This window comes from Leopardus geoffroyi, chromosome A1 (assembly GCF_018350155.1).
Source record: "Leopardus geoffroyi isolate Oge1 chromosome A1, O.geoffroyi_Oge1_pat1.0, whole genome shotgun sequence".
NCBI classification, from domain to species: Eukaryota; Metazoa; Chordata; class Mammalia; order Carnivora; family Felidae; genus Leopardus; species Leopardus geoffroyi.
Window position 1 is genome coordinate 142,767,808 of NC_059326.1, and position 19,142 is coordinate 142,786,949.

The 19,142-nt window shown below is 37.5% G+C and overlaps 1 protein-coding gene across 2 annotated transcripts in view; it reads right to left on the minus strand.

The window, feature by feature from the left end:
* Nucleotides 1-19,142, minus strand: part of ARSB (arylsulfatase B) — a 169,639-nt gene that overhangs the window by 69,006 nt on the left and 81,491 nt on the right. For both annotated transcript variants that reach the window (XM_045496480.1, XM_045496489.1), the window contains one exon: nt 16,948-17,191. In XM_045496480.1, the coding sequence (XP_045352436.1) occupies nt 16,948-17,191 (244 nt within the window). The remainder of the gene's footprint in view (nt 1-16,947; nt 17,192-19,142) is intronic.

Sequence of the window (19,142 nt, forward strand, 5' to 3'; positions counted from 1 at the left end):
TATGGTAATTCTATATTTAACATTTAAAGACCTGCCAAACTGTTTTCCAAAGCAGCTGTGCCATTTACACTCTCACCAGCCTGGTATGAGCATTCCAATTTGTCCACATCCTCAGTATCACTTGTTAATGTCTGTCTTTTTGATTATAGCCATCTTAGTATGAAGAGGTATCTCACTGTGGTTTTGATTTACATTTTCCTTTTCATGTGGATATCGACTATTTGTATAACTTCTTTGGAGAAATGTCTATTCAGATACTTTGCTCATTTTTAAATTGGATTGTCTTTTTATAATTTGTAACTGGGTTGTATATATTCTGGATATATTCTGGATGCAAGTCCCTTATCAGATATGTGATTTGTTAATGTTCTCTCCAAGTCTCTGGGTTGTTTTTTTTTGTTTTTGTTTTTTTGTTTTTTTGTTTTTGCTTTCTTGATAGTATCGTTTGCAGAACAAAGGTTCAAAATTTTTGATGTGTTCCAACTTATCTATTTTTCCTTTTGTTGCTTTTGGTGTTTTATCTATGAAACCAGGGCTTAATCCAGGGTCGCGGAGATTTACTTCTACATTTTCTTCTGAGAGCATTATAGCTTTAGCTCTTACACTTAGGTCTCTGACCCATTTTAAGTGAATTTTTGTGTATGCTGTGAGGTAGGGATCCAATTTCATCCTTTCACATGTGGATATCCAGTTATCCCAGTACCATTTATTGAAAAGGTTATTCTTTCCCAGGTGAACTATCTTGGTACCCTTGTCACAAATGCAGCTGAATCTAACACACAGCTCAGGGTGAGAATCACTAATCTTGAGACTTGTTACAGGAAGTCACATGTGATTATATGTTCTAACTTCTTGATTTTCTTCAATAGAGCAAAAGATGGGTGACTAGCTTCTAGGACACTTACGTAATGAGCCCATGTATAATGATAATGGCTTCCCCTTGAAAATACATCCTAGGTCCTCAGAAAGTACCTTAGGAAACCCATTGATAACTCCCTACCATCAGTCCCTTTAAAACACCCTGTATAGGGATATAAGTACCTTGAACACAATTGTTTTGCATATGATGTAGTTTCTTCCCCAGAGATATGTGTACCAAAGTGAGATGGAAAAAAAAAGTGTTTTGTGTGTTCATGACACAGTCTTCAGTGAAATTAAATGTGTGATCACCACAATCTTATACATAAATAGTGGCTTCATCAAACTCATAAATGCTTATGGGGACGGATTATTGTTATATTACAACATGTGTTAGCTTCTATCTTCTTTATATATCTATGTATTTATAGGTAATGTGACAAATATTGTAGTACCTCATGATGATTTTGTACCTTATACTGTTCGGAAGTTTTATTTCCATACAACCAAAGCAGTAGAAAGTAGACTGTGAACTGCTTCAGTAGTTTGTGGCCCTCCTCCTGACCAATTCTCAAGACCTCACTCTCTGACATGCAGTCCTGCACAGTCTGTAAGGGCATAGCCTTTCAGGGTCTTCATCTCAAGTCCACAAGGCTCTATAATCCAGAGCCTTTTTTCCCACTCACTAGCAGAGGGTGGATAAAAGTACCTTCTTACAGAACTGTTTTGAGAATTCAATGAGGTAGCCTACATAAAGCACATACACATAAAGCTTGAGATACAATATGTGCTGAATAAGCTGGTAGCTTAAAAACAAGAACACCTTTATTGCAGAATGGGATCATGACTCTGTGGACATGGAAAGAATATAACCACACATACAAGACTATAACCTGAGACACGCATATAAGAATAATATGGAACAGTGGAACATTTATATTCCCAACCATTCTTCTTGCTGGTAAGAATTCCCCTTATGAAATATACTGGTGTAGCTATAACATCAGTTTCTAAGACGTGTAACATATTCTCTCCCATGTGAGACTCTTGTTTCAGAAAAGTATCAATGTCAAAAATAGCTAAGTAGCACAGTCTACTTATCATGAACTGCATATAAAAAAGATATAATGTCATCTGTTATCTAGGGATTTTCCCTGTTTTTCAGATTGAAGGACATGGCGTAGTTGGCTATACAAGCAACACTATCTTCATTAGGTTGTTCATTCCATTTGTGAAATTTAAATCTCTGAATAATGACTGATGATGTTTGTGGGAAATGAGTTTTCAATAATCACACAAGTTCATGTAAATGACCTCATTTTATTATGGCAAGGTAATGGAAGTTTTTACTATGGCAAATGTTTGGGCTCCAGACTGATAGGGACAAAGCAGAGCTCTCTAATTAGCTTCTTAAGATAGGCACCTAAAGGACTGTTCAAAGATCTTTGCTGTGCAATGCTCACTACCCACCCCAGCTTACATTAATGATTATGGCAGTAAGTAGGCAAAGAACTATGTGAAGAAAAAGAACCGTAGCATGTTGTTTGCATTGACCGCTTAATGACAGAGACCTATCTCTAAACCAGTGAAATGGGCATGTTTCATCCATGTCTGTAACAGCCAAACTGGAGTTTGGTTGCAGTTTTATGTTGCAGTTTGTTTTGGCCAGGCTACTTTGAATAACAGTAGCTAGTATTCATAGAGCATTTATTATGTGCCACATATCACTTTAGATGCTTTACATGTATTATTGTATTTAATCCTTGACACTAGGACATAGATACAACCTTGGCACGGAGACACTAAATGATTTGCAAGATCATGTGGTTGAACAGGTGATAGAATTGGGTTTGAGACTCAGGCAAATTAACTCCTGAATTCCCAACTTCTCACCACTATGCTCAACTGTCTCCTTAGTAAGATGTGGGCGTGGCCTCACTATCTCCTTGAATGTCTTACGTTTCCATTCATTCAGCTTATTTTCAAGGCTCTATTACCAAATATCTCTATTAACTTCAAATGCCTCTACTAACAAAAGAGATAATCATTTCCTCCACCCTCTTCTCTTAAAAACTTACATAATGTAGTATGCAGTTAATTATCTTTGATGACATTTTAGTATTCAATTTTAACTTATCTCAAATTTCATATTCTCTGGATTTGCTATAAAAATAACAGGACACTGATCAGTAACTAGTTTCCAATATGCTATAAATATTTTCTAAAAGTCTACAGTTTCAGACACTGAGATCACAGCACTGTCCATTTATAAATAGAGTTTCCAGTGTTTGACTTTCATTTTCCAACTAGTTGAAGGGTGGGGCAGTAAAACATTCCCCATAAATAAATGAAATGCTATTAAATTCCATACTCATTTTGCCACTAGCTGCTGACCATCTGTCATAAAAAGCCACACCCTGAAAAGCAGTATCAAATATTTAGAATAGAAATAGGCATGATGATATTTTTGCAGATGAGATTTCGAAAAAAAAAAAAAAGTTACTGATTAAAAGACTCAAGAAACACCCACATAGTAATATCCGTCCTGTTACCTCCTTGTGAGCATCATCATCATCGTTACCATCTTCATCTCGAGCAACTGAGCTGTGACCGTATTCCAGGCACTACGCTAGCTAGGTGTTTTATACATAGTCTTTCACTAAATGCTCACATAAGTGCCTGTGAGGTAGGTACTCCTAATGTTACACTTTACACACGAGGGAACGGACGCTTATAGATAGTAAGTAACTTGCCCAAGGTCACACAAATAACAAATGGAAGAGATAAGACCTAAATCAGATCTAACCACAAAGGTCACATTTTTAGCCGTTATACAGTTGACCCTTTAACAATTTGAGGATTAGGGGTGCTGACCCCTGTGAAGTCAAACCTCCATGTACAACTTTTGACTCCCTCGAAACTTAATTACTAATAGCCTACTGTTGACCAGAACGCTTGCCAATAACATAAGTGGTTGATTAACACATGTATTATATGTTATATGTGGTATATACTATGTTCTTATAACCAAGTAAACTAGAAAAAACAAAATACATTTGCTGTACTGCACTGTATTTATATTTAAAATTCTGTGTCTAAGTGGACCCATGTGGTTCAAACCTGTGCCATTCAAGGGTCAACTGTACCAGTGAAATTCCTGGAGGGACTTCTTTTCCTTGTTATGTGGGTCCAGGTGACTGGGTTTGCATAAATCCCATGTTCCTTAAAAAGTCATTTTAACATGCATACATAACCATGAATAAAGAATTTAGGCATGGGAATTACAAGATTTTGACTAAATGTGGTGAGGAAACATGTAACTTAAATTCACTTGATATAAAGTTATATATGGAGAGATTATTTTCATGTATATTTTTATTAAGAAATCTTATTAAATTTTTAAAGTAGGCTACTTAAGAAATAAGTAATATTACTAAGAATAACTGCATCAGTCCCCTAAATATCATCTTTTCCTATTCATTACTGAAAAATAATTGGTAGGACTTCTGGGTTAGTCTCAGGGCAAACCAGCAGGGCCTAATATGCCTTTCTTCCAATTTCCATGATAATACCCATGAAGAATTACAAAAAGATGAAAACTGGCAAGCACACTGGAAACTAAAGACCAGATGCCAAAGTCTCCAGGGGATTTTCACTAATGCCAGTGCTGAAGACATGAACAACATATTCTTGAATTCTACCATAAGAATCGAAACCTGGTCCCAAAGAAAACAGAAAAAGGTGGATTTGCTTTGTCTACCTCTAACTATGGGACTCAGAGATCACACTACAGATAAAAAGGGCAATGAACTCCCATTAGCTGTCTTCAGAACTAGCCCGTCACGGTTCTTCCTCCCTCACTCCCAGTTACATCCCCCTCCCCCCTGCCCCATGTCCACCAAGGCAGCAAACACTAGCCTCCACGAGAGGAAACAGAAGAAACTAGACATAATATGTAGCATCCTTGCATGTGAAACCATCTGACCAAAGGGGGTAAAAAATCTGAACCAAACCTCAGAGCGCTACATACTGTGGGCTTAGGGTAGAAGCAGGTTTACTAAAAACGTTGGTAAAGTAGAGAATCAAAGAATAATACATCATTTATTAAATATTTGCTTTAACTTACAAACACATATATATTCCCTTGGCAGTCTTTGAACGCAGGGCTACTGGACAGAAGTACCTACCATCTCCATGACCATACTTATAACCATACTTATGATATGGTTGCACACTTACATGCTTCTTCTAGAGTTTCTAGGGCTGTTTTCTTAAACTGGAGCAAGAGCCTAAGAACATGTGAGTTTCAAGATTTCTGCAGAATAACGGTGGCCATGTAAATTTTAATCTCTCCACACATTCTCCCTAGAAACCATCTTGAAAAGGAAAGAAAGTAAAATCACTCCATGGCTAAAGCCTACAACACACGCGGGAGATAGAACGTGCTTAAACCCTGGATGGCCGTGAGGAAGTAAGCATCTGAGGCCTGAAGAGTCAGCACCAGTGTCAACTAGAGGAGAGTCAGGCTGGGATTATGCAAAAGAGGGTCAGGGAGCACAAGAGGGAAGGACTCACATTGTGCTTGGAAATATACACCCCAGAAATAGAGGGCCCCACCCGGAGTGATTGATAAAAGATTGAGATACAGTTCTGATACCGAGTGGATCAGAGAACAGGTTACTGAGGGTTCAAAAGGAAGGGCTTGGACAGTGTGCAGGACAAGAGTGGCACTCTCAGGCAGGCACCAATTCTGACAGGAGCAGTTGGAAGGTGGATAGTAAAGGGAAAGAAGGAAGGGCAAAAGATCAGGGTCCTACTGAAACAACCGAGCATCATAGAATCACAAGAAGGTGGACCAGAAAGACAAGGGAACATTTATTTATTTGTTTGTTTATTTATTTATTTATTTATTTATTTATTTTAACGTTTATTCATTTTTGAGAGACAAAGAGAGACACAGCATGAGCAGGGAAGGGGCGGAGAGAGGGAGACATAGAATCCGAAGCAGGCTCCAGGCTCTGAGCTGTCAGCACAGAGCCCGACATGGGGCCTGAACTCACGAACTGCGAGATCATGACCTGAGCTGAAGTTGGACGTTCAACCTACTGAGCCATCCAGGCGCCCCATGGGAACGTTTCTTTTTAAAAGTGCACTTCTTGGGGTGCCTGGGTGGTTCAGTCGGTTAAACATCTGACTCTTGGTTTCAGGTCAGGTCATGATCTCATGGTTCGTGAGTTCAAACCCAGCATCAGGCTCCACACTCACAAGTGCAGAGCCTGCTTGGTATTCTCTCTCTCTCTCTCTCTCTCTCTCTCTCTCTGTCCCTCCCTTTTTTTTAAAAAGTATATTTTATTTTGCAGTAAAAGAAGGTACTCTTGAACTAAGAAATAAATGAAACTATCCAAATCCCATCTGCACAGTCTGCCTGCCCATCATGTCCAGGAAAGGCTGACCTATGTACATGTGAACAACAAAAAGAACCCAGCATCTAAACCAAGTTAATATGGGAGTTTAAAAAATAGGAGATGAGAATTAAAACTTTTGGGCAAATGAAAGCATTCTCCCCACTACAGCAAACAACAACAAACAACAACAACAAAAACAAAAGAAAGAAAAAGAAAGAAAAGAAAGCCACAAAGCAGAAAAAAATGGTTCCATGATATTTCAACATGAATTAAATAGAATTAAATCAGCAACTGCCAATATAAAAAAAATACCATGAATCAAAAATTTTAAAACTCTGACAACGAACTAAGGGAAGAAACTAAAAGAAAAGACAAAATCTCATAAATGAAGGGATAGTATACATAACTGAAAGTATGTGAAGGCATGTAAAGGATAAAAAATGAAAAGAGAGAAGATAATTAGAATAAAGAAAAAGGGCCAGAAAGAAACACAAACAAAAGATATATAAATAAGATTCAATAATATCTATAATGGGAGTCACTGAAGAAGAAACACAAAACAGTAAAACATTTAAAACTGTAATTCACAGCTCTCTGAAATGAAAGACCTGAATGTACAGACTGAAAGAACTCACTGTACATTTAAGAAAATTGACCCAGCACAGTCACTTTGAGACAGAGCTAGTAAATGTCTTAGACTTTAAATCATAATAATAGTAATAATTAAAATCTTCTGAGCCTCCAGGCAAAAGGACCAAATCACTTGAAAAGGAAATGAAATCAGGTTGACATTAAGCTTACCAACAGCAGCATAAAAAAACAAATAAAGAGTGGGATAACATTTTCAAGAAACTCAAGCAAAGAAAGTATGAAACAAGGATTTAATATCAGTTGAACTGTTTTTCAATTATCAAGGTTATAGAAAATGCTTCAATAAATATGCAAGAATTCAAAGAATCCTGAGAAATCTATTTAAGAATTAATTCCTTCAACTAAGAGATAGTTGAGAACATTTTAGAAAAGGACAAGGGGTTAGCAGGGAATATATTATTCTAAACTAAAATTGTGCGTAAGGATAGAAGAACAGTATCATGTACATTACATGCTCTGATTAGGTAGAAATAATACAACTAAGAATAAAACTGGAAGAAAGGGTATAACACAAGAGGTGAAAGTTCAATACGCTAGTTAGTTTCCTCGTAGGTAATGAGCAGAAGTCAAAGATGCCAGGTAGTAGAACCTAAGTAGAAGAGGAGGACTAAGAAAATTATATACAGATCCTCCTTGACTTATAATGGGAATATGTCCCAATAAACCCACTTGAAGTTGAAAATAGAATAAACTGAAAATGCATTTAATACACCCAACCTATGGAACATCATAGCTTGGCCTGCCTTAAATGCGCTCAGAACACTCACATTAGCTTACAATAGGGCAAATCATCTAACACAAGCCTATTTTACAACAAAGTGTTAAATACATCATGTAATTTAATAAATACTGTACTGCAAGTGAAAAACAAAATGGTTGTCCACATATCAGTTGTTCATACTCTCAAGATTGCTTTGACTGGCTGCGAGCTTGCCAGCAGCATCGTACCGCATATTACTAGTGGGGGAAAAGATCAAAAGTCAAGATTTAAAGTGTGGTTTCTACTGAATGTGTACCATTTTTGCACCATCATGAAGTCAAAAAATTATAAACCAAGGCCTGTCTGTAAAGATATTAGTATAATGGTGAACACTAGAATAAAATGTAACTCATTCTAAATATTAAAAGAACTAAAAAATCAAAGGTCAAAGATCTGAGTAAATATAACATAAAACAATACGACGAAGCTAGGAATAAAAATACCAGTCATAGCAATATATATAAACTCACCTCCTAAAATAAAATATTTTCTGATTGGATCATCAAGAAAAACCTAACACTGTACCTAACAACTACAGAATACACATTCTTTTCAAGTTTCCATGGCACAGACACCACAAAAGATCATATGTGGAGCCAAGCTCAAATTTAAAAGGACTCAGTAATAAAAGTATGTCCTCTGACCACAAGAGAATTAAGCTAAAAATCAATAACTAGAGAAAACCTAACACATTTGTAAATTAAGCAACACGCTTCTAGAGACTTAGATCAAGGAAGAAATCACTTGCACTGTCCCCGCTGTTATATTTACCACAAATTTTGACATAAATTCTGCCTTGTCAGATACCAGGATGGCAATCTCAGCCTTCTTTTTCGTTTGTAGGAAAACCTTTGCTATAATGGTACTTACCAGAAGACAATAGAGCAATGTCTATAGAATCTTGAGGAGAAGAGATTTGGCAAGAATTGTGAAATTATTATCTATGCTTGAAGGTAATTGATACTCTTTCATATGCAAAGATTTTTTTTTTTAATTTTTTTTTTCAATGTTGATTTATTTTTGGGACAGAGAGAGACAGAGCATGAACAGGGGAGGGTCAGAGAGAGAGGGAGACACAGAATCGGAAACAGGCTCCAGGCTCTGAGCCATCAACCCAGAGCCTGACGCGGGGCTCGAACTCCCGGACCGCGAGATCGTGACCTGGCTGAAGTCGGACGCTTAACCAACTGCGCCACCCAGGCGCCCCATATGCAAAGATTTTTAAAAAAACTCATCATTTATGTACCTCTGCTGAAAATTACTTTAAAATATTAAGCAACCAACCAAAAGATTAATTAAAATTAGGAACTGAAGAATGGCGAACCTATATAATAAAAGGAATGTTGGTAACATTAAAGATAATTAAATGTACAGATCAACATATATAATTTCTCTATAGGTGAATGAAGAAGAAAAACTTTTTGAAAAGAAGAGTTATAAGATTCATAATATTATGTTTCAGAAAGCTGGGTCTACAATACCAGATTGAATTAACAAGCCCTTGAAAATAGAAAATAAGCAGGAAAATCTTGATCAAAAAAGTAAAGGCACAATAAAATTTTCTTTGAGTGTTTCTGCTTGCAGCCAAGATGGAGTAGCAGGCAGAGTAGACCTGCCCTCCTGCCTAAAACAACCTAAAGAAAACCAGAAAGAATAAATGAAACAAAAGTTTTCAAAACACGGAATACCAGGGAAAGGACAGTGATCCCTGAGGGGTAGGAAACAAAGGAGGTGAGTCTGGTCATTAACCTAGCTTACTACCTTGAGAGAGTTTCCAGGCCCTGGTGCAGAGAAGGGAAGGTAATAGCCCAACAGAATCTCTGAGTTGAGAAGGTAGAACTGAGGGTCTAGGGAGACTGAGGGAACTAAAGTACATAGGACAGAGTACCAGAGAAGAGAAAGCTGCACAGAAGGAAATTTGCAGAGGGTCCCATAAAGTACTTAGCTGAGCACTGATCAGATGTATGTGAGGGAACTACCCCAAACTGGGGAAAGAACCCTCAGAAAGGATGAGAGGGAACAGTGCCCAGCATTTCACACAGAGTTGGGAATAGCACCTGCTCCCTCCAGCCAGATTCACAGAGCACCATGTAGATTACTGGGGAGGTTCCGACTCAGTCGTGGAGAATAATTAGCCCTAGGCTCAGCACAGGTCTGGACCTGCCTAATAAATTATAGAGCAATACCCAGAAGGATCAAACTATTTCTAAGTAACTACATCTCAGAACGAAGCAAGAAGATTTATAATAATACATAAATATCTAGCACCTAATGAGGCAAAATGCATAATATCTGGCATCAAATCAAAGATTAAAAGTCATGGAAACATGGCCCATTGTAAAGAGAATAATCATTTAGTCACAACCAACCAAGAACTGACATAGATGTTGGAATTAGCAGAAGTCATTAAAAGTTACTTTAACTGTATTCTTTATGTTCATAAAGTTGACTAGACACATGGAGGACATAAAAAAGACCCAAATGAACTTCTAAAAATGAAAACCTACAAAGGGTGACATGAAAAATATGCTGAATAGAATTAATGGAAGATTAGCCACCGATAAAGAAATAATAAACTTGCAGGTATAGCAATAAAATCTATCCAAAATGAAAGAAAGAAGAAAAGTAATTTTTTTAAAAAATGAAAAAAGCATCAGTAAGCTAAGGGCAACTTTAAGTATCCAAGTAAGAAGACTGAATACTTTCATTCTTCCCAAAATAATATTAGGGTTTAATCTCATTCAATCTAATCTATAAAAAGTTTTTTTTTTTTTAATTTAACAAAATAATTCTAGAGCTCAGAAAAAAATTTAAACGGTGGGACAGTGAAGAAAACTTTGCAAAGGAAATAGAATGGACAGGTGGATAACTATTTCTACCAGGTATTTAAACATACTCTAAAATGTATATTTACAACACATTACACATTACAACAGTGAGATGCTAACATGAGAGCAGCTAAGTGAGACTAAAACAGATGCACCAAGACAGATCACAGTAGTAATAAGAACTTAAAAAATAATTAAAGTGGTTCTATAAAGTGAAAATGAAAAGAGTATTTAATAATAACAACAATATAAATATTATTCAATAATAATTATTCAATAATCAGTCTGGGTGGTCTTGGTAATACTTGGAGTAAAGTATCATTTTAAATCAGAGGTTCTTAATTTTTGGCTCATTGACCATTGGCCTTCATGGTATCTGTGAAAGTGGGGTGTAGAGTGAGTTTTCCCTTCAACTTTCCTCTTGAAGTTGAATCCATAGGGCAGAAGTTTTAAGTTTTAAAGTTATTAAGTTTTTAAAATATTTTACATCATCAGATAATACTTGATTGCCACTATTGTCATGTTCTAACATCCAGAAGAGTTTCCCATTGATGAGAAAGAAAAAAAAAAAACATTCCTACCATTATGACTAGGGGTTCTGCTTTTGTTTATTTAAGTGTAGTAAAATAGAAAATAAGTAAAAAAAAGAAGAAACACTGTGATATATTGATCCTTTGAAATGTCTTAAAATAACCTATAGGCTGTTTACCAAGTTGAAATGCAGAAAAACTATACAGAAGGGGAAAGAACTTGGAGAAGCCATGTCCCCTAGAAATGATAACGTGCTTTGTGGTTTGGAACGAAGAAAAACTGAAACAGGTGAAGGAGCTCCTATTGCAAATGATGTCACTCACTCCATAACTGCCATCTCTTCTAAAATTTTAATATTTTGAAGCAGGTCCAAGAGGAACTGATAACTTTGCAGCTAGCTAGTGAGGCCTCTGATGCTCTCAGCACAGCCACCTCTCTTACTGGGATTCCTAGTTCATAAGACCCTCTTGAAATTTTCAAAAACTACCATTATCTTGAAAATGGTATTCCAAGTAAATATCTGACTAGAAGAAAGTTCCAGAACCTTGGGCACACACCAAGTATCCCTGACATTTGGCTGTCCATTTGTTTTTGCTGCTTTGGATAAGAAGCTCCAGATATCACTGTGACTGGACACTTTCTCTACCAGCAGTTATGGGTGCCGAATGTAGCATCACTGATCCCAAATGATGGCTTGCCTAATGCTATGAGAAGCATCAACTTCAAGGCCAGAGGGGCTGAATCATTTGTTAGGATCTTTCATCAAGGAACAGGAGCAGAATGAAAGTAGTTCTTCATTTACTGAATAGAAATTTGCTGGATTTCCAGAGGAAAGTTTTGAAATGCTTGATTAAATTTGGGCAAGAAATTTTACTGTTTTTTTTTTTTTTTTTTTTTTCCAAGTAGGACAGGAAAGCCCTCTCAATCACAGTTTAGCATACTTGGACAATATTTTTGGCCATATTTCTTGGCTAAAGCCCCGCAGTCAATATTATGTATGCTGCTGAAGAATGAAGCGCCCCTGTTCTATGGGAGATGGGGTCATTAGGAGGTCAGTATCCTTCTAACACTAAAGAAAGACTTTCCCCAATCTGGAGTTAAGGGTGCTCAAACTTTTTCCAACTTCTTGGCAGGCAGAAGCAAACATATGCCAAACTTTTAAAGGTTATTCATAATCAATATAATCTTAAGATTGAAATGTGGATTTAATAATCTAAAATCTGGCAATATGGATGAACATCCAAGTCTTTGACTTTGCCAAAGATAATAGCCTCAGTGAGTTGGGGACAGAGGAAATTATTCACCCTGAAGTCAACTATGTCTCAACTCAAGACTACCCTCATTTGGTAAAGTGTACTACAGACTTTTGACTCCATTTGCTATGGTGTGCTTTTGCAAGCCAGGATTTACAACACTTCTGCCACCGAAACAAAAATCAAAGCTGACTGGATATCAAGCATGACCCATATATTATCACATAAAACCCACTCAAAACGTTCTCCTACTTCTATAAGTCAAACCACAACAGTTTTCACATTGAAATTAGTGATATGCTGAGTTGAAGTTGAAATTTTGCTCTGCTTAGAAATTTTTGTTCTATTTCCTTTTCATCATAAAGTAGGTATTAATTTTTACATTAAAAATTAATGACAGATCAGGGTGCCTGGGTGGTTCAGTTGGTTGAGTGTCCAACTCAGGTCATGATCACATGGTTTGTGAGTTCAAGCCCTGCCTCGGGCTCACTGCTGTCAATGCAGAGCCCGCTTTGGATCCTCTGTCCCACCCCCCCGTCCCTCCCTTGCTCGTTCTCTTTCTCTCTCTCAAAACTAAATAAAACATTAAAAAATTAATGAGAGAGACACAGGTTGGTAAAGAATGTTTCTCAAATATGTTTCTATGTGTAATCACATAAAAAAGAATGTGTAATCAGTGTCTAATATTATAAAAATTCTTCCCAAATTTTTGTGCATATATAAATTCATAGTTCTCAGAATCATAAAGAGGTCCATGAATCAAAAACCTGGATAAAAACCCACTCCTCTGATTTAAATATAACATAACATACACAGTAATCTCACAACAGTTCAGGAATTATATGGAAGAAAATCAAAGCACTATACTTAGAGAAAAATATATAGCACATTTCAGGCTGAAAAAGAGCCTTCTGACCAAAACAGCAAACAAAAAACTGATTTCAGCAAGAAAACACAAACTTCCGTAAATGTAAAAAGTCACAAACATTCCCAAAAGAGAAAATACAAATGGAATATAAAACATTTAAAAATTAATTTCTTTAATAATCAAAGAAATTCAAGTTAAAATGAGACAATTTGCCTATGATATTAACAGAGGTTTGTTTTTTTTTTTAAGCTGTATAAGGAAAAGTTGTGAAAGTACGTGAGAATTCTCATACACCAGTGGAATAAAAGTACTGTGGTACTTTGTTGGAAAGCAATGTTATACTGTCTATCAAATGTTTTCAAAATGGTCATTCTCTAAATACTGCAGGATATCTCTTACACCTGGAATCTAAAAAAAAGAGGGTGGCTGAACTCTTAGAATAGAATGGTGGTTGCCAGGGACTGGAGGGTAGGGGAAATAGGAAGATGTTGCTGAAAGGGTACAAACTCCAGCTATAACATGAATAAGTTCAGTGGATCTAATGTACAGCATGCTGACTATAGTCAACAATACTATATTATAGGGCACCTAGGTGATTCAGTCTGTTAAGCATCTGACTTCGGCCCAGGTCATGATCTCAGGTTCATGAGTTCAAGCCCCACATCAGGCTCTCTGCTGCCAGTGCCGGGTCCACTTCGGATCTTCTGTCCCCCTCTCTCTGTGCACCCCCCACCTCCACTCGTGTTCTCTCTCTTTCAGAAATAACAAATAAACATTTTTTTAAAAAAATACTATTGTATACTTAAAATTTATTAAGAGAGTAGATCTTAAATGTTCTCACCACACACAAAAAAATAGTAATTATGGGAGGTGATGAATGTGTTAACTAACCTTATTGAGGTAATCACTTCCTAGTATATATGTATATCAAATGATCATGATGTATACCTTAAATTCACACAATGCTTTATGTCAATTATATCTCAATAAAGCTGGAAAAATGAAATTAAACTATATCATTTTTCCTTACCTTATGAATTCACCAGTCCTAAGTGAGTCAGAGAAGAAAAAGGTGTCAGACACCATTCAACTGGACTATAGAACCCTAACCACCCAGTGCTCCTTGACTATACATCTCTGATTGCTACTTCTTGCCTTGCAGGTGAATGATGAAATATATAGACATTTTAACAAAATTAACCTCCAGATTTTTAAACAAAATTTTGTTTAACATTTATTTACTTTTGAGAGACAGAGAGAAACAGAACATGAGCGGGGGAGGGGAAAAGAGCAGGAATCTGAAGCAGGCTCCAGACTCTGATCCGTCAGCACAAAGCCCGACGCAGGGCTCGAACTCAGGAACCGTGAGATCGTGACCCGAGCCAAAGTCGGACGCTCAACCGACTGAGCCACCCAGGTGCCCCAACCTCCAGATTTAACTCGATATCTATTTTCTTCACTATCCAAAATCAGGCAAACTTTTTCAAGGTTTGTGTTCAATACAAGAAAAAAAATTTTAGTGTACGCAATAAAACTGAGTGACATTCAAAAATAAATAAAATAGCCATTCTCTAGTTTAAGAATTTAATTTCAAATAATTTCTATCTAGTGGGAAAAAATCCAAAATAAAGAGATTTTATGAATAAATTGTTTACTCTAGTGTTATTAATAAAAAAATAAAAATTAATCTACATTAAGGGAATGGTTAAGTTGACATATCAAGGTATATGATAGAATATGCATTCAGGGACCCTGGGTGGCTCAGTCGGTTCAGCGTCTGACTCTTGATTTTGGCTCAGGTCATGATCTCATGGTTCATGAGACTGAGCCCCACATCAGGCTCTGTGCTGACAGCTTGGAACCTGCTTAGGAGTCTCTCTCCCTCTCTCTCGGCCCCTGCCCTGCTTGTGCAAGCTCTCTCTTAAAATAAATAAATAAACTAAAAAAAAAAAAAAAAAGAATATGCAGCCATTGAAATAATGTTTGTAATGGGTTTTTTGGATGACATGATCAAAATTGATGATGTATTAAGTGAGGAAAAAAGGTAGTAAAAAATACTAAGAAATATTTTAAGGAAATATGACATATATTTATGGTAGCTGTTTCCAGGTAAGATTTGGGCGATTATTTTTATCACAAATTAGTTTTGTGATACTTTGCAAATTATCTACAATGAGTATATATTACTCACACTCGGGAAAATTAAATAAAAATAGAGTAACTGCAGAACACATGTACATATCAAGTTTAGATCATAGATAAGGGACAGAAATATTTTAAAGAAAAAGAAAAACGTCATCTTATATGAATGAGCAAATAATGAATATAAACTTTCAAAACAACTAATGCAAGAAGAAGTTTTGTTGTTTACTTCTTGACTTAGCTGTTAGATGATGTGGATATGACTGAGTTCTGTTTAAATGGTAAATAATAGGGGTCCCTGGGTGGCTCAGTTGGTTAAGCATCTGACTCTTGATTCCAGCTCAGGTCATGATCTGATGGTTTGAGAGTTGCAAAAATAAGAAACGGTAAAAGAACACCCATGCCCTTTACCCAGATTATCCTATTTTTAATATTTTACTAGATATGTACACTTTATCTCTCTGTGTATCTTGAAATATGTATTGAAATACACACATTTTTTTCTAAACCATTTGAGGGTAGGTTAACGTGTCATCATGACCTTTTACTCCTACTTCATTGTATATTTCCTGAGAATAGAAAACCTACTATTTTTGAGATGGGGCCTCTGAAGTGGGATGAAGAAGGAGAGTATGAGGAGGTTGTCTCCTTCTGGTCACTAGGGACCAATCATCCACGTTTTCTCCTTCTGTAACACCAACAGAGGTTGCAAACTATTGCACTAGACAAATGCCATTCCATCAGTAACAACAATACCCCCAATATATATATACACATAATTATAATTTAGATATATGTGCTCATCTATTATGTACCTTATAAGGCCTATTCTTAAACAAGGATAAGATAAAATTAAATACAAATACAAGTTGATAGTTTTCTTTCAGCACCCTGGAAGGTGTATACCGTGTCCTCACCTTGGACGCCATTTTTCTACACTGTGGCGGTAAACAGGAGAAGGACTGTCATCACTTCCAAAGCGGAGTCCCGGTTCTGCTCCCCAGATTGTACCCCCCTTACATTCTGCCAGTTCTCTCTATCACAATGCACTGTTTTATTACCTTCATAGTGTTTATTGCTGCTGGAAGTCACCTTGCTTATTTATGTGTTTACTTGTTTATTTCCTGCTCCCCCACCCCGCCCTTCCCCACTAGAATATAAGCTCCATGAGAGCCAAGATCTTGCCTCTTGTTCATTCCTAATTCCTTCACCCCTAAAACAGGGCTTGGCTCATAATGGGTGCTCATTAGATACTTATGCACAGATGCTCCCTGGCTCACATTCCAGCTCTACCCGCTGCTTGGTTCTCTACTCTCCCAGCAAACAACAGGGTAGGTCTCCTGAGGGAGCAAACAATACCCTATCCTACATCTTAGAGAAGCTTCTCTGATTAAAACACCCCTGTACGAGGTGTGCAGCTGAGGACAATCTTCCTCTTTATGTAACACACAGGGCCACAGTCTCAAATCCAGAACGTAAAAGATATATATATAATTAAAATATTCCTAAAGACATTTCTACTTCTTTGTAATCATTTATTTGTAAGCTGAACTATCATTTTTCACACAAAAGCTATCATTCTCACTCAATCCTGTCAGGCTGTTCTTGCCGTTTCTGCCCTAGGAGGGAAAAAAGGAAGATGTACAGGTACCTGATGGTTTTCCACACATCAAAGCCATCCAGAGGCTTGGTGCCTTTTGTGCTTCCCCTGGCCAGCTTCACGAGAGTCGGCAACCAGTCAGAAATGTGGATGAGCTCCCGGTTCTTCACACCCTTCTGCTTCAGCAAGGGGCTTGCCACAAAGCCCACTCCTCGAATGCCTCCTTCCCACAGGCTCCATTTTCTTCCTCGAAGGGGCCAGTTATTGCCCCCTGCCAATGTCTGTCCTCCATTATCTGAAATACAGTTAGGTCTTTGCATGAGGACAATGCTAGACACATTTAAGAACAGAAAACTTCTTTTATAAAAAAAAAATTTTTTAAGTGTTTATTTTTTTTCTTGTGGGTATTATTTTATGCAAAATAAAAAAATTATGGAGAAAGAAGACATACATAATTTTGGAGTTTTTTCTCCATGTGAAATTTTAAGGCACTGAAATTGACAATACAAATTCTTTTTTTAATTTATTTTCATGAAAACTGAAGAATTCCTTTTTTTTTAATATGAAATTTATTGTCAAATTGGTTTCCATACAACACCCAGTACTCATTCCAACAGGTGCCCTCCTCAATACCCATCACCCACCTGCCCCTCCCTCCCACCCCCCATCAACCCTCAGTTTGTTCTCAGTTTTTAAGAGTCTCTTATGGTTTGCCTCCTTCCCTCTCTGTAACTTTTTTTCCCCTTCTCCTCCCCCATGGTCTTCTGTTAAGTTTCTCGGGATCCACATAAGAGTGCATGTTTATTTATCTTTGAGAGAGAGACAGAGTGCAAGCAGGGGAGGGGCAGAGAGAGGGGGAGACACAGAATCCGAAGCAGGCTCCAGGCTCTGAGCTGTCAGCACAGAGCCCGACGCGGGGCACCGTGAGATCACGACCTGAGCTGACGTCAGACACCCAACTGACTGAGCCACCCAGGCACCTCAAGAACAGCAGACTTCCATGTTGCTCTTAAATGGTGCTTAAGAACTAAAAAGATACCTCCTCCTTACCTCTTCCAGTACCAAGAGGTACTCAACACTCTTTTTTCCACTCAACACTCCCTCCATTACACAGACATAACCAGAGGGCAGTGTGGCACAACTCTGACATGAGACCTTCAAATCCCCTTGGATAAGGTCACTGAAAAACAAGGAAGCCCCCTGAAGATATCTGCTTGGGACACAGCCCTGTACTAATAATCAATGATGAGGTTGCAATTGCATGCAGGCAATTTTGTGTCACATAGGAGAATGAATCCAGGTAAACTGAGCTCCCCCCGGTACACGGAAAGAAACCTTAGGGCACCTGTGTGGCTCAGTTGATTTAGTGTCTGACTCTGGATTTCAGCTCAGGTCATGACCCTAGGCTTGTGGGACTGAGTCCCTCATTGGGCTCCTTGCTGAGTGTGGAGCCTTCTTAAGATTCTTTCTCCCTCTGCCCACCTCCCCCACTCTCTCTCTCTCTCTAAAATAAAATAAAATTTAAAAAAGAAACTTCTGAGTGAAATTTCACTTAGTCCTCCCGAGTGGGGACAGAAGACCTTTTCATTTTACTCACCTGGAAAAACTTTCTAACATTTACACTGGTAACTGAATTAAACGTCTACTCCCTAGTGATATGAACTCTTTTTTAAGTGTGAAAGTTGAAAATTTCTCCAGTGGGCTCAACGTCTCTGTAAACAGAGCAGTTGGGTGGAAAAAATAATTGCAAGTAAAGTTCCTCCTTTCTTGACAGGATGGCAAGACAAAGCTTTGTCATGCACTGTGTCCAGGGAAGAGGGGTATTCTTCCAAAACAACTGAAGTTGAAGCCAGAGGAGAAGTTATGAGAGTGACTGAAATTAAGTATCTTACCAGCTGGTTGCAGCTCAGTTAGAAATTAAGTTGGACCGTAGGGAAAAAGAGAGATATTGCTTTTACAGTGAGGTTGGAGAATCATCACTACCTCGAAAAGTATCCATACATTTAGGTGACTCTAGAGACACATTTGAAATAACCCTTATTTGCATACATATTACACTTCGATTAAATCTTTTTTTAGAAAACCACTGTTATCCAAAGGAGCCACATGAGGGCAGTATGACAGACCCGCTCTGTGATGTAAAAATCTAACGCAGAAATCAAGGTGAAAGCCACAGGAAACACACGGAAGGAAAAAGAACTAACATTTGTTAAGCACCTACTATGCAACAGGCACCACTTTAATTT